This window comes from Zonotrichia albicollis, chromosome 13, assembly GCF_047830755.1.
Source record: "Zonotrichia albicollis isolate bZonAlb1 chromosome 13, bZonAlb1.hap1, whole genome shotgun sequence".
NCBI lineage: Eukaryota > Metazoa > Chordata > Aves > Passeriformes > Passerellidae > Zonotrichia > Zonotrichia albicollis.
This window is the reverse complement of record NC_133831.1, coordinates 2,028,844-2,044,983: the sequence shown is the minus strand read 5'-3', so window position 1 is coordinate 2,044,983 and position 16,140 is coordinate 2,028,844. Positions and strand designations below refer to the sequence as shown.

At 45.9% G+C, this 16,140-nt stretch overlaps 2 protein-coding genes across 3 annotated transcripts in view; both read left to right on the top strand.

Moving 5' to 3' along the window:
• BANP (BTG3 associated nuclear protein) overlaps window positions 1-13,763 on the top strand; it is a 123,984-nt gene extending 110,221 nt beyond the window's left edge. Inside the window, exons 12-13 of one of the 2 annotated variants that reach the window (XM_074550759.1) lie at window positions 11,135-11,278; window positions 13,283-13,763. In XM_074550759.1, the coding sequence (XP_074406860.1) occupies window positions 11,135-11,278; window positions 13,283-13,354 (216 nt within the window). In that variant the 3' untranslated portion in view covers window positions 13,355-13,763. The remainder of the gene's footprint in view (window positions 1-11,134; window positions 11,279-13,282) is intronic. The other variant, XM_074550760.1, reaches the window with a different exon arrangement.
• Window positions 13,764-15,148: 1,385 nt separating this feature from the next.
• Window positions 15,149-16,140, top strand: part of ZNF469 (zinc finger protein 469) — a 174,156-nt gene continuing 173,164 nt past the window's right edge. Inside the window, exon 1 of the mRNA XM_074550757.1 lies at window positions 15,149-15,499. The gene's annotated coding sequence lies outside the window, so the exon portion shown is untranslated. The remainder of the gene's footprint in view (window positions 15,500-16,140) is intronic.

Sequence of the window (16,140 nt, the reverse complement as noted above, 5' to 3'; positions counted from 1 at the left end):
TTTCCTTAGGAGCTGGGAATTCCATGGGGAAATATTCCCAGAATTTCTTTAGGATCTGTGAATTTTATAGGGAAATATTCCAGAATTTCCTTAGGAACTGGGAATTTATGGGGGGAATATTCCCATATTTCCTTAGGAGCTGGGAATTCATTGGGGAAATATTCCCAGAATTTCCTTAGGAAATGGGAATTCAGGAGGGAAATATTCCCAGAATTTCCTTAGGAACTGGGAATTTATGGGGGGAATATTCCCATATTTTCTTAGGAGCTGGGAATTCATTAGGGAAATATTGCCAGAATTTCCTTAGGAAATGAGAATTCAGCAGGGAAATATTCCCAGAATTTCCTTAGGAACTGGGAGTTCCATGGGGAAATATTCTCAGAATTTCCTTAGGAGCTGGGAATTCTATAGGGCAATATTTCCAGAATTTCCTTAGGAACTGGGAATTGAGTGGGGAAATATTTCCCCAATATTTCCTTAGGAGTTGGGAATTAAGGGGGGAAATATTCCCAGAATTTCCTTAGGATCTGTGAATTTTATGGGGAAATATTCCCAGAATTTCCTTAGGAGCTGGGAATTCCACAGGGAAATATTCCCAGAATTTCCTTAGGAGCTGGAATTCTATAGGGAAATATTCCCAATATCTCCTTAGGAGCTGGGAATTAAGGGGGGAAATATTCCCAGAATTTCCTTAGGATCTGGAATTCCCCAGGGAAATATTCCCAGAATTTCGGAGCTCTTTAGGAGCTGGGAATTCCGGGAGCCGGTGCTGGAGGAATTCAGCTGAGGGGCCTCAGTGACACCAGGGTCATCCTGGGTCTCTCCATGAGCTGCTTTTGCACAACTTCCACACTTTTTGAAGGATTTTTAAGGAAAACAACCCCAGCATGTTCTGTGTTAGATATGAAAAAGTGCTTTTTATGAGCCCGAGCTCGATGGAATCTCACATGAACGGGATCTTGGCATTTTGCACTCCCAGGGAGCGTCTGGATCCATGTGAGGGCTGGAAATTCTCTCGTTTGTATCAGCCCCAGACTCCAGCAAGGCCAAATGTGGGTGGGTTTTGATTTTTCCTGCAGTGCTGAGCCCATTTTCAGCCCTTCCTCATCTCCACAAACGGCCAGACGCAGTGGAGGATGTGTGAAGAAAAATCTGCTCATCTAAATCAAAATAATTCATCCCTGAATGGGCTGGGAGGAGGAAGAACTTTCCCTGACACTCTCTAAACTCCTTCCCCATCCCACAAATCCCTGTCAGCCGCAGCTTGTGCTCCTTCTCTCGGCACAGCTTTTGGGATAACCTTATCAGGTTATCACTTTTATTGCTGCCCGACTCCTGATGGATGTTTGGGCCACCAAAGCTGCCAAAAAATGATGGTTTGTATAGAATGAATCCACTCATTCAGCTCTCTTTGTGCAGAATTTCTCTCTCTACTCCAATAGCTGGAGTGTCCTAAGAATTAAACAATTTCTTACCAGACTTTCCATGGATTAGAGGAAAGTTTGGAGCTGTAGAGGGAGAAGATTCCCAGCAACCCAGGGAACATTCTGTGTTTGCTGCTTGGAGAAAAGCACATTTTTGCTTTCAAAACTGAAGGGTTGATTGTAAAAATAAGGCACTTTAACCTTCTAAAAGTGGATTTTAGACATCTCTGGTGAGCTTTAGTTCCACTTCCACTCGTGTGGCCTCACACACACACTGGGCCTGGTTTGGGGTGGATTTTCCCTCATTTTCCCTCCCTTGAGACCAAATTTCAGTGGGCAGAACACGAGTGAAGCTGAACCGGCTGCACACAACTATTCCTGAGCACAAATATGTGCTCCCAGCCTTTATTTGAGGTTCTATCCTCGTTTTACATCATCCCAGCTGGGTATTAAAGTGAGCTCCAGAACTGGCAATGGCTTGGGGAAAAGCAGATGTGGACTCCGAGCAAACACCACTTCTGGGTCCAGAGCTCTCCTTGATGTCTGCTTCAAACTCACACTGCAGGAAAAAAAAACAAAATCCAATGGAGAGGCCTTCCAAAATGCCTTTTCAAACATGCAAATGACGCTGGGAAAGTTTAACATGTATGCAAATGTAATCTGGGGAGGGGAATTAAAGACCTTTGGCTGGCCTGGAGGCTCAGCTGGTAGCAAAATAGAAATTTCGTGCTGGATGGGAGAGCGAGGTTCAAGCACAGGCCAGGGATGGCTGGGAGCTCCACGGAGGTGAAACTTGGAGCTCTGCAGCCAAGGCAGGGGCTCAGAGATGTTCTGGTTCCTGTGGCTGCATCCCCTGGATGTGGCTGGAGAGGAGAATGAGCACAAACAGAGGGGTGAGCAGAGCACAGAACCTCGGGGTAAAACTGCCCTGACAACTCACATATGGTTGGAGTTTAATCCACGGGGGAGAACAGGCACTCCACGCCTGTGCCAATTGTTTTCCACCCGCAAAGCAAAGAGATTTTAATGATTTATAGCAGAGCAGGGTGGATGTGTTACCTAATGGCTTTAGAATGACTCGATGCAGTTTTCGGAGCGATGCAGGAAGTGCAGTGGATAAACAAATCCCTTCTTGTTCCTCTTTGTTCCCCTTTGAAACAGAGCTTTGGTTCGCTGCTAAAATCCGAATTTCTCTGGGACTGCTTTCCATGCACACAGAAAAAAAATTTAAATTTTAAAAATCCCTTCCAGAACAAGGATTTTATTTGCGGGCTCGATGTGGAATGTAATTGGCAAATCCCATTTTTGAAGGATTTGTACAATTCTTACATGTCAGGCTACTGGCTTCAACTTGAGACAAGTCCATAAAGGAGGAAATTAATTCAAGGAATCACAAATTCATTTGCAAAACTGGGAAAGCATCATGGGCAGTCCCAGAACTTGTAGTACATGACTTAAACAAACTGACACTCTCTGAGGAGTCATTTCTGTTTTATGGCTGGAAATTAGAAAAAGAACATTTGCATCATTGCAAATGCTTGGTGTGAGAGAAGCACCAATTCCCAAGCTTTTGTCCAGGGGATTGGAAACATTTGTCCACTTAGTGCCTTGAAAGGGAAGCACCTGTGGAATTCCAGCAGAAATGATGTGGCCTCAGGTGGAGAAGCCAGAGATAATTCATGGCTTATCTGTGAGCCCTGCTGGGAAGCTGAGAGTGCTGATTTGTGCTGATTCTGATCTTATTCAATCCATCAAAACCCAATATTTTAAAAACTACAGCGGCTGTGTGGAACAACATCCACCTCCATGGAGGAAATCCATCAGCTCTCCTAATTGCTTTTCTTCAGGAAAACGCTTTGGACATCAGAGATGATTTTCTGGGGTGGGAGATGATGGATCACTTTCAATATCCAGCCCATCTGCTCCGAGTTCTGGTCACTGCCAGAGCCACACTCACCTTGCCCAGTGCCAGTAATTGAAATAAAATAGAGAAAACTTCTGTTCCTCTGGACTCCTTGGACATGAACTTTCCTAGCAGATAAAAGCCAGGATTGGAGCTGGAGTTGGGTGTTTTAATTCCTTTCCTACAAGTATCTGTAGCTTTTGTAGGAGTGTTTGGAGAAGCGCAGGTGTTCTCTCATATGGTTTTCATTCCAAACCCCATATGGTTGTTTTTAGCTGAAATTCTGGGATTCATATTCCCCCTCCACATGGAAACACCCCCTGTAACACAGAGAACTGCTCGTGTTCAGTAGAGCTCTGTCACTCCTGTCACGAGATTTGGGTGGGAAAGGCAAACCAAAGGCAACCAAAGGCAGCTCCAGGCTCTGCATTCCTCCCTGTGCAGGAAATCAGGGAGCATCTTCCCAAAGAGTGGGGCTGTTAAAGAGAACAAACCCCGAGGGCCTCAGTCTGCTCTTTAACTTGGGTTCAATTTCCCCTTTTCCTTGTCCTTGGGAATTTTTTCCCATGAATTATATCCAGAGCAGGTTTTTTTGGTGCAAGTTTCTGTTAGAAACTCATTATTGTAATTCAGGTAATTCTCCAGAGCACTGTTTGCTCCTTTAAGTGCTCTTTAATCGACAAGCACTGCCTTAGAACTTTCTCCAGCTCCTGATTTATAGCTCAGGCTCCTTACTCTGGTTTTTCCCCCCATCCTCCTCCTGCTTTTCCTTTGAAGCCACCACGAACTTCTGATCCTGATGGATGGAACTCCAGCTGGTGACATCATTCCAGAATTCACGTGGAGGAGGGAGAGGATTCATTTCCTTAGGCCTTTTCCTGAGCTGTGCAATCCTAGAAGTTCTCTGTGTCTCTGTTCTTGTTTTCCCATCCATATTTCTCCTGGTTAATGGGATCCTGTCGGGGACAGCAGGAGCAGTGTTTGTTACTCTGGCAACAAAAGCCAAACTTTCAGATGTTATTTTGCTTCTATTAAAAAAAAAAACCCCACTGCCAGTTATGATGTAAACATTTGCAGCTCCCCCTAAATCTCTTTTCTTTCTGGAATTGAGTGCAATGACCCTTCTGAGGGCAGAGTGAGGGATTGGAGCAGACATCTCCCAGCTGTGTGGGATTTGGGGAGATCCTCAGCGATCTGCTCAGACTCTTTTTAAGTGGCATATTTACTGCCAGCCTCATTGGAGGGGATGGAGCTTCTCAGCAGCACTGAGAGGCCAAATCCTCCTCTGAATTTATTTAGGAAAAGATTGGATGCTCCTCCTGCTGCAATCACCTGAAACCTTCAGCAGAATGTCGTGGGAAGTGCTGAAAATACCCCAGCATTTCTCCTGACCTTTTGTTTCCAGCAGAACCAATCCCACCAGGAACTGGAGACCAGGGTGCCATTTCAAGGCAGGTTTGTGTTTTCAGACAAGCAGGGATTTGCCACATTTGGATGGAAACGGAGCCATTCCTTCAGGAAGGAGGGATCCTCTCCCTCCTGGCTGGGTCGTGGCACTCACACATTTCCCACCAGGCAGATGCTGCGAGAGTGACCCTCAGTTATTCCAGTTATTCCTTGGAGTGACCTCTCCTCTCCCAGTGCTGGGCACTTGCAGGAGTCTGCATCCCCCATCTTTGGCTCCTTCCTTGAGCATCCCCCATCTTTGGCTCCTTCCTTGAGCATCCCCCATCTTTGAATCTTTCCTTGAGCATCCCCCATCTTTGGCTCTTTCCTTGAGCATTGCCCATCTTTGGCTCCTTCCTTGAGCATCCCCCATCTTTGGCTCCTTCCTTGAGCATCCCCCATCTTTGACTCCTTCCTTGAGCTCTTGCACTCAGCAGCTCCACTTCAGGAAGATTTCCCTGACTCTGGAGTATTTTTCTCTGGATTATCCAGCCATTACTCAGTTGTACATTGAATAAAACCCAACAATAACATTCTTCTGGAAAAAAAAAAATTAAGTCAAAGGCTTCTTTAGTATTGCTCAGAACAGTGAATTATCCTAGAGACCTGGAATTGCCCATTCCTGAAACTCTTCCTTTGGGAGGCACTTCCATGGGTTTTGCTGTGCTTGCTGCTGGCACTGAACCATTTCTTCACAAACTCTTGCAATTGTGCTGATTTGGGGACTCCTGAGGGACCTTAAAGCTCACCCAGATCCACCCCTGCCATGGGACACCTTCCAGTGCCCCAGATTGCCCCAAGTCCTGTCCAGGGGACGCTTCCAGGGATGGAGAAGTCAGAAATTCTCTTGGAATTCCATTGCAGCGCCTCCCCAGCCTCACAGAGAGCAATTCCTTCCCAATGTCCCATCCATCCCTGCCCTCTGGCACTGGGAGCCATTCCCTGTGTCCTGTCCCTCCACTCCTTGCCCAAAGTCTCTCCCCATCTTTCTTGGGGCTCCTTCAGGCACTGCAAGGTCACAGTTTGGTCTGAACCCTGAACAATCCCAGTTCTCCCAGGCTTTCCCTGTAGGAGAGGTGCTCCATCCCCCTGAAGTGCAGGCTGGGTTTGGGAAGAGCCCTCAGACAAATCCAGAGCCATCCTGAGGAGCTTCCCTTGGATCACAATTCCCTGGGAGGATCTCAGAGCAGGAGATGAGTCAGAGGCACCATCCAGATTCCCTTTCTTCCCAATATCCCCTCGAATTTGATACAGGGAACGAGATGAGGTAACTCCTGTTTCCATAACCAGTCATTTCTACTGAAATTCCATCTGCACTCAAACTGCCAATTAATTATAATTATAATTTATATTAACCTTTGCACGTGTGCTGGTTTCAAGTGGATTTTCAGTGAAAATCTGTGTTTGGATTTGATGCATTTGACATCATTGCTCAGGGCCTGAACCATCCCTGCCAGAAATCAGAGCAAAGCCACACTTTGCCATCACTCCTCTCGCTCCACCTGACCATGGCAGGCAGGAAAGGGACATTTTGGGGACATTCAGGTGGCTGCAGGATGTGTTCCTGCATTTCTCAAGAGAGGAAGGGAATCTTGACCATGGCAGGCAGGAAAAGGGAAATTTTGGGGACATTCAGGTGGCTGCAGGATGTGTTCCTGCATTTCCCCAGGACAGGAAGGGAATCCTGACTGTGGCAGGCAGGAAAAGGGACATTCTGGGGATATTCAGGTGGCTGCAGGATGTGTTCCTGCATTTCCCCAGGACAGGAAGGGAATCCTGACCATGGCAGGGAGGAAAAGGGACATTTTGGGGACATTCAGGTGGCTGCAGGTTGTGTTCCTGCATTTCTCTAGGACAGGAAGGGAATCCCAGAGCTGGGATGGTTTATTCCTCTTACACAATTAAATAATGTCCCTGCTAAAAACACACTCTGGGATTCTCCTTTTGGTTTCTCCCCACTCTGTGGAGCTGAAATCAGTTTCCCTTTCCATGCCTGGGATTTTGGCAGGAGGTGCTCCCTGTCCAATGGCTCTGCTGGGGGTTCCCTAATGAAGCTTTGACAGATTTAAGGTCGCTTTTTGCAAGGTTCCACTCAGCACTCCCAGAAATGCACAGCAGGGACAGTTCCTCCACTCTGAACTGCTTTGATTTATGCTGAATTTATTTTCATATCGGCACATTTCATGTCAGAAAGAAATAACAAATTTAGGTGCAAGTTGTTGTTGGGGAAGGGAGGGGCTCCAAGGAAGCAGCTCGTGAAATTCCCTCACTTTAAGAGCAGTGGATGCTTTTTAGTTTTTATTTCCAGAGCAATTAATTGGGATATTAATGGGAATAAAGCACCTGAAAGCTCTTGCAGTGGGATTTTCTGCAAAGCCTTTGTCCCACAGCCCTGCATTTCCTTCAGAGTGGAATTTTTCAGCATGTGAGCCGCTAAATGAATGTTTTGCTGGCATTAAATGCAGGAGATGGTTTTAGTTTAAGGCTCCAAAAGTTTCAGACTGAAAAGAATCAGGGACAGGGAGTTATCTTTTTGAAGAGAACTCTTATCAGCAGAGCTTCTTATCATTTGGAGGAGATGTGTTTGTCATTTGAATGTGTTTGGCCATCAGTGTCCCAGGATTTTCAGCTTCCAGAAACATCCACTCCTTCTGGGATTCCAAACCTCACTTTGGTTTAAAGAAACATCCCCTTTTACTGCATTCCTGCTGTAGAAATGGGGAAAAAACATTGAAAAAAGACACCAAAATCCCAATATATCTTATTTTTGAGATTTTTATAGGTTGGCAAACACATGTGCTTGCTCAGATTAATAAAAGAGCTCACAACAGTAGGAAGAATGGTTTAAAAATGTGTTTAGAAGGTTTAAAATGTGTTTTAGAAGGTTCAGAAATGGGGTTTAGAAGGTTCAAAATGAGGTTTAGCAGGTTAAAAGGATATGATAGGAATTCAAACATATTTGAATAATTTTGGAAGAAGTTAAAAGAAAATTTCTTATATTTTATTCTTTTTTTTCCCCCTTTCATGCCTTGGCAGTTGGATGTTAAATGGGGATTATTTGTTATGGGATAAAATGGACTTGACATGGAAAGAAACAGAGCAGAGAAAGTAGCTGGTTTTCATTATTAATATTCATTTTATTATGTTTTGTGTGGTAAACACCTCACTGAAGAAGGGTCAGAATAGAGAAATTCGGGAGATCAATTGTTTTCATGCCCCAAATCACCAAGACTTTGAAGAGAGTATGATAGAAGGGAGAAAAAGGAGGGAGAGGAGAGGGAAGAAGCTGAAGAGAAAGGGAGAGACTCAGGTCAGTGGGAGAATCCCAGAATCCTGGAATGGTGGGGCTGGAGGGGACATTGGGGTCACCCCATCCCACCCCATGCCATGGACAGGGACACCTCCTCTCCCCCACGTGCTCCAACCCAAACTCTTCCAGCACTCTGTGCTCATGTCCAGTCACTCCCAACCCTTCTGAATATTCCAGCTGAGAAATAAATAGGGAAAAAACTCATTTCAAACCTGCAGGGGCTCCGTGGGACAAAGGGTGATCCTGCCAGCATGGGGTGCTTCCAAAACTAATACTGTGGGAGGAGAGAATTCTGCTTATTCCTTCAGAGCAGACTGGGACATCCTTGAGTGTGGGATCTCAGCACCTCAGGACTGAGGTGTCACCGAGAGCACCCTTGGGGGGCTCGGGAGTCCTGGAATGTTCCAGAAGTGTCTGGTGGCTGGACTTTGATCCTACACAGGAGACGACACCTGTATGAGGATAGGAGGGTTTCACCGGGGTGAATGGTGAAGGGATTGGTTAATTAGAGAGTGAGACACAGGGTTTAGGATTGCTGTACAGGGGGGTTTAGAGAAGTAAGATGGAGGAATTGGGGCGTGTCCTGTCCTTCTTCTTCTTCTTCTCCTCCATCTTCTGTGGTGATGGTGGCACTTTGGGATTGGCCATTACTGAAAGTGCACCGGACAATAAGAATAAAAAGGATTGGGGAAAAATGATGAATATTGTACACGTAACTTTGGGTATAAAGATAGGTGACTGTCCGGAGGGCAGGGAGTGTGCTCATGGCTGGCTGCTGAGCAGAGCTCTGTCGGGCCGAGAGAAAATCTTTTAGATAAACAATTAATAAACATAAAGACCGAAAGAAGAACTGAAGCCTCTTCTCGTCCTTTGATACGCGGGCTGCCCCAAGGCCACCCCGGGCCCTTCCTGGCCCTCCAAACAGCCCAAAACCGGACACTTGAGCAGCTTGGTGCTGGTGCTGTCTCAGAACGCCCAAGATCCCAATAAAATCCTGACAACACCCTGGAGGTCATTGCTGCAGGTCACCTCCTCTTCCTCCCACGCTCCCCAGGGAAATTCAGCTCCATTCCCTCGTCCACGGCCACCCACCCTCAGATCAGCTGAGAAATCATCCTTTGGTCAGCAGAACCTTTGTGAACAATGTTATTGTTTTGCTCTTTGTTCTCTTCTCTTGGTTTGAAAGATTCCTTTTGTTCGTTGTGTTCGAATGTTTAGAAATCCCTCATTTGTGGCTCGTAAAAGTTAAACCTGGATGTGAGGCTGGGTTTGAGAAATGCAAGGGGGACTTGTTATTTTTTTTATATACATTTATTTTTTTCTGATTTTTGTTTCAGGAAGGGAATTAAAATGAGTTTATCCCAAGCCCATTTTAAGTGCTTTGAGGTGGATCAGTTTTTCTGTGGGTTTGAAACCTGTGAGGGACTTCTTGTCTTCTCCAGCCAAATGCAGATGGGATAAACACCAGTATCAATTAGGAATTCTTAAATCTACACCTTCCTATTGATAGGAATATAAACATTGCTGTAATGAATGCCTTGGCTGTGGGAAGGAATGCCTTGGATTTGGGTGTTCATGCAGGAAAACCTTGCTCAGTGATTTCTGATGGTATCACACTCACAGCAGGATCTGTCACTCTGTCCAATTAACTTGTCATAATTAACATAATTATCAATCCCACAAGACCAAATGCACTGAGCATCCAGCATGGGAATCCATGTGCTCTGTGATTTGTGGGAAACCCTGCTGGGAGCAGCTGGGACTGAGGGACAGCTTCTCTTGTGGTTCCTTTGGTGGGTTTTGGTGTTGGATCTGCATTTGTTTGGGTGGTTCATGGGGTGTTTCTGGTTGGGTTTGTTTGGATGTTCATGGGGTGTTTCTGGTTGGGTTTGTTTGGATGTTCATGGGGTGTTTCTGGTTGGATTTGTTTGGATATTCATGGGGTGTTTCTGGTTGGATTTGTTTGGGTGGTTCATGGGGTGTTTCTGGTTGGGTTTGTTTGGATGTTCATGGGGTGTTTCTGGTTGGGTTTGTTTGGATGTTCATGGGGTGTTTCTGGTTGGGTTTGTTTGGATGTTCATGGGGTGTTTCTGGTTGGGTTTGTTTGGATGTTCATGGGGTGTTTCTGGTTGGATTTGTTTGGATGTTCATGGGGTGTTTCTGGTTGGGTTTGTTTGGGTGGTTCATGGGGTGTTTCTGGTTGGGTTTGTTTGGGTGGTTCATGGGGTGTTTCTGGTTGGGTTTGTTTGGATGTTCATGGGGTGTTTCTGGTTGGATTTGTTTGGATGTTCATGGGGTGTTTCTGGTTGGGTTTGTTTGGATGTTCATGGGGTGTTTCTGGTTGGGTTTCTCTGGATGGTTTCTCTGGTTCACGGGGTATTCCTGGTGTGGGAGATGGTCTGACCCAAATGTGAAGACCGTTAACCACACTTTATATGGAGTTCAGAGCTATGCACTAATGCTATAAAGGATTTGAAAAATACAAAACTCTTAAGGCATCAGTCCTGCTGGGCAGGGAGCTGGGACCAGTTGCACTCTGTGCTCCTCCTGATGCCTTGAGAGGCTGTCTAGAACAGGGGCTAGACAGAATTAAAGGAATAAAATAGACATTTATTAAAAGGTCTTCAAAGGATACACTTTGGACAGTACAAGAGTCCAGCCAGGGCTACACCCAAGATGGACCCAAGATGGACATCGTGTCATGAGTTTCCACACTTTTATAAGTTTTAAATATTTCCATATTGGGGTTAATTGTCCAGCCACAGCTCCAGGTGATGCAGTCCCACCCTCACAGTTTGCTCTCCTCAATTCCCTGTTGTTTGCACTTTTTGGGCCTGAAGCTGCAGTGGTGTCCTTGGTTCTGGGGCTGGAAAAGGATTGTTCTGTGGGACTGAGCTGTGAGGAGAGCTGCTGACACTTTGTATGGAATTCAGAGTCATGTACTATATGCAGTCCAGAATCTGAAAATACAAAAGCTAAAGCTCAAACATCCCTGGCAGCCTGCCTTGGTGGCATTGCCAGCTCTCACCTGTCTCTGCTGCCCTCCCACAGGTGCTGCAGGGGGCTCAGCTCATCGCTGTGGCCTCGGCCGAGCCCGCGGCCGGCGGCGTGGACGGCTCCCCTCTGCAGGGCAGCGACATCCAGGTGCAGTACGTGCAGCTGACCCCCGTGACAGACCACGCTGCCTCCAGCCAGGTATGAGCCAGCCCTCCTTCCCTTCTCCTTCTCCTCCTCCTCCTCCTTCACCTTCCCTTCTCCTCCTCCTCCTCCTCCTCCTTCTCCTCCTCCTCCTCCTTCTCCTCCTCCTCCTCCTCCTTCTCCTTCTCCTTCTTCTCCTTCTCCTTCTCCCCTTCCCTTCTTCTCCTCCTCCTCCTTCTCCTCCTCCTCTGCCTCCCCTTTCCCTTTCCCTTTCCCCTTCCCTTTCCCCTTCCCCTTCTCCTCCTCCTTCTCCTCTTCCTCCTCTTCCCCTTTCCCTTTCCCCTTCCCTTTTCCCTTCCCCTTCCTCTTCCCTTTCCCCTTCCCCTTCTCCTTCTCCACTTTCCCCTTCCCCTTCTCCTCCTCCTTCTCCCCTTCCCTTCCCTTTCCCCTTCTCCTCCCACTTCCCCTTTTCCTTCTCCTCCTCCTCCCCCTCCTTCTCCTCCTCCTCCTCTTCCCCTTCCCCTTTCCCCTTCCCTTTCCCTTTCCCTTCCCCTTCTCCTTCTCCACTTTCCCCTTCTCCTCCTCCTCCTCTCCACAGCTGTCAGATCTGTTGTATATCTACCCACAACTCCAAGCAGCTCATCATCCTCTTTCCAAACCATAAAACTCATCATTTATAATAAGAAACATCATTTTTTTTAACGTAGAAATGATCCTTGATTTCTCCTGCTTTGCTGTCCTTGCTCAGTGCCTCTGGAGAAATTATTTTGGTCACTGGTGTGTCCCTGAAGGCTGAGAGCCTCACAAAGGACAGCACCAAAAATGTGGCTGCAATCAGCCGAAAAGTATTTTCAGACTGAGGTTTCCCTCAGAAAAGTCATTCCTGTTCTGACAGCAGTTTTCCAGTTGTTTTGATCAACAGCAACTCCAGTTGGAAGTGAACACTTGATCCTCTCTGCTTGAGGAGGAATTATTGGGGTTTTTTTGGTCGTTTTTAATCAGTTTGAACAGCCGTGAAGCTGAGGCTCGAAAAAGTCTGTCATCAGCTTGAAGCTCTGGTGACAGCACCACAAAGCTGATTTAAACCAGTTGGAACACATTTTTCTGAATTTGGTCACACGTGGTTTTGAAAATCCCACTCTGTGGGCTTCTCCAAATGGTTGTGGAATTCTTTTTGCCTTGCCACTGCCCTTGTCAATATTTTATTTTTAACAGTGCTCTGGACACTGAGGCTGTTCTGCAGGGATTGTGCCTTGTTTTTTATGGATCCTCCATCACAGCTGTTCTGGGCAGGTGCTTTCCTGGCTCACAGAAATTTGGATTTTCCCTCCCTTGTTGTTCCTGGTAGGCAGTGAGTTGGTTTGTAAAGAGATTTTTCCTTTGGAGATTTCAGTCATTTGTGTTCACTTGTAATTCTTCCTGGATTTCCCTGGGAAGTGAGGAGAGACAGGTCTGCAGGAGGGATTTCCTGAGGAAAAGTTGTGCTGGTGTCACTTCACCCTAACCAGGGAAAGGCTGCAGGGAGGAAAATCAGCATTTTTAGATCCCATTCTGCTCCAGCTGAGAAATTCCAAGGACAAAACCAACAGGTGATTTCACCCCCAGCAGCTCTGGCACTGCAGAGCTCCCTCTTCTCTTTTCCATGCTCATCCTTGGTGCCCTTCCCAAAATCTCCCTGTTGGGATGAGCCTTCCACAGCTTCAGTTTGGTGCCAGACTCTGAATTTATTTCCTTTATTTGGAGCTGGTTCTTTTCCTGGGAAGAGAGAGGGAATAATTGCCTTGGTGCCACTCATGATTTTGTAGATGTTTATCATAATTGCATTATTTCAGTTTCCTCATTAGGCTTCATGGAGGCTCTTGATGTTATTTTTGGTGCTTTTGTGAGCGTGTTCTCATTCCCACTGTCTCAGAGCCCACATCCATGCCGATTTTGCTTTGGAATTTTTTCCACTGGAATTCACAAGAACTTTATATTTGTATAATAAGCTCTCATTCTCTTGGTTACACCAATAAAAATCACTTTTGGATTGATTTCCTGCTGTCCCATTCCCCTTTGCAGGGCACTGATTCCCTTCAATCAGCAATCCAGCCAGAAATGCAGATAGAACACGGAGCCATCCAAATCCAGTGAGAGGACTGAGGAATGTTGGGGAGCTGGCAGTGAACTCCAGCCAGAAATGGAGTGGGAAGGGCTGGAAAAACCTCCCAGACCTCAGAACCTCCAGCCATGCCCTGCTCCCCCTCACCTGGGATAATTCCAGCTTCGGTCAGAGCTGCACCACGACACCAACCCAAGTCCTGGCCTTCACAAAAACCCCGTGGGCTGCACTTAAATCCACTCAGAGAGGACAGAACAAATCTTTCATGGGGAGAGGAAGAGCTCTCCTGCACCCAAACTGTGAGACTCCATCCCTGGCCGCCCCCTGTGCAAATGGAATGTCTGCAGATGTTTGGGTATTGCTGCCCTGCAGTACCTGCTTTGCCACCTAGGGAAAGCTCCAGAGCTCAGATATTTTTCACTGTTGGAACAGTCTTTTTTTTTTTTTTTTTTTTTTAATTTGCTATGGTGTTTATAACAAAAAAAAAAAGGAAAATATTTAAAAAAAGGAAAAATCCCTTGACGGCAAGTCTTGGCCTTTTGCTGGTGTTTTCTGTTCAGTGTCATGAAAACTGTATTTGCAGAAGACTAACACTTTTGTTTGTACTGTTGCTTAACTACTTTTCTAGGGGAAAATGCTTTAAAAATGCTGTAATTACGCATTTCTAATGAAAAATAAATGTGTATTTATGAATAGTGCAGCTCTAAGTTGCTCTGCCTTGGGAATGAGTCCGGGTTGGCTGGGCAGGAATGTCCTGGAGGAGCTGGGGATGGATCCACATTCAGCCTCTCAGGAAGAACCCAATCTCAGACATTTTATTTTCTAAATTCCCAATCTCAGACCCTTTTATTTACTAAATTCCCAATCCCAAACCATTTTGTTATCTAAATTCCCAGTGCAAGAAAAATGGGGTAGCTGAGTTTTTGAGTGTGCAAAATGTAATGAATTTATGGAACAATTTTATGTAATGTGAACAATTCTGAGCTCTCTCCCTTCCAATTCCTCCTGCCTCCTTTGTCCAGCAGTTCCCCAGAGGGGGATCCATCCATGTGAACCCAACATCCAAGATCCAGGTGAAATCACCTTTAATTTAATCCAGATTTTGACAAAGCACCATTGTCCTATTTGCTAATCCTGAGTGCAAAGGAAACCTATTTGCTGTCACCTGGTTATTTTAATGATGCACGTTTTGGAAAATAAGGTTTGGAAAATAAGAGTTTGATAAATAGGTTTTGGAAAACAGAGTTTGGAAAATAAGAGACAAAGGTGTTGCTTTGTATTTGATTTCCAGCTGATTTCCCACAGGGTCATTCCCAATACATGGCTCATAATGCATTTAATGAATTGATAAATGAGGTATGGCCACAACTGCCACGTGTTGGAATCCAGGATAATTTGAATTTTTAATTTTTTTCTTACCAAAGGAAGGGTTAAGCACCCCCAGCTTCTGGGAATGTTGTCCCTGGTAAGTGTTGCACTTTCTATAAATTCCTCCTTCTCTTTAGGATATTTCTTGACACAGAAGCACAATGCAGACAACCACAGCTTGTGGAGTTTGGGGTCTGCAGCAGGCCAGGAATTTGGCTGCTTTTCAGCTCTTTTTTCAGTGCTGTTCCTCAGCCTGGGGGAGCTTTGAGGAGCTTGGCACCCAAAGAGAGGCCTAAAAATAAAAAGTCAGGCCTGGACATTTTAATAATCATGGAATGGTTTGGGTGGGAAGGGACCTTAAGGATCATCCAAATCCATGCCCTGCCCACCTTCCACTATGCCAGGTTATTCCAACCTGGCCTTGGACACTTCCAGGGATGGAGCAGCCACAGCTGCTCTGGGAAATCCAATCCAGGGCTCCCCACCCTCCCAGGAATCAGTTCCTTCCCAATATCCATCCATCCATCCATCCATCCATCCATCCATCATCCATCCATCATCCATCCATCCATCCATCCACCCATCCTTCCATCCATCCTTCATCCATCCATCCATCATCCATCTATCCATCATCCATCCATCCCTGTCCCCAGTTGGAATCCATTCCCTGTGTCCTGTCAGGTAGGGTTGGGAATTCGCCTCCATTCCTCTGCTTTGTGAACTCACAATTTTGTCCTGTTTGCATTTTCCAGCTGAAGTTCAGGAGGAGGTTGAGCTCAGGAGACTTCAGCACTGAGCCAGGAATTCTGGTGAGTATTCCCTGTCCCTGCTCCCTCTCTGGGGGTTGGATCTCCTTGTCCAGGCAGGAAATGTCTCCAGGAATACTGGATTGGTCTTCTTGTCCAGACAGGAAATTCTCCAGGAATGCTGGATGTGTTTTCCAGGCTGTGCCACCACAAATAAATCATTCCCCAAATGAGTAATTCCAGGATGGATTCCCTCCTGGCAATGTCTGTGAGGTTCTGAGCAGGGTGAAGGCACCTTCACCTCGAGGTTGTACCAGAGCCATCCACAAACCAGGTTTTCCTGGGATGATTTTGGTGAAATATTTTGGTGTTCAGGTTTTTCTGAGGGGGAAGAGCCTCTGCTTGCCCTTCTTGGCCCTGTTGGTTATTTGTAATGTTCAGTTCATTAAAGCCACGACCATTTATCCTGATTTTCACTAAAATTCTCTCAGTGGACCATTATTAAGACCCTTCAGATCATTTAATCTTGAATCCTGCCTGAAAAGAAGAATCCTTAAGGATTTCCTGATTAAAGCTAAAATATTCAGGTTTGATGGATTGCACAACAAGAAATCAGTCCCAGAAAAGTGAGGGATGTGGGGAATTTCTTTCTGCTTTTTCTTCCCTGTTAGTTTTATGTATTTTCTCTTGCAAAACAAATCTAT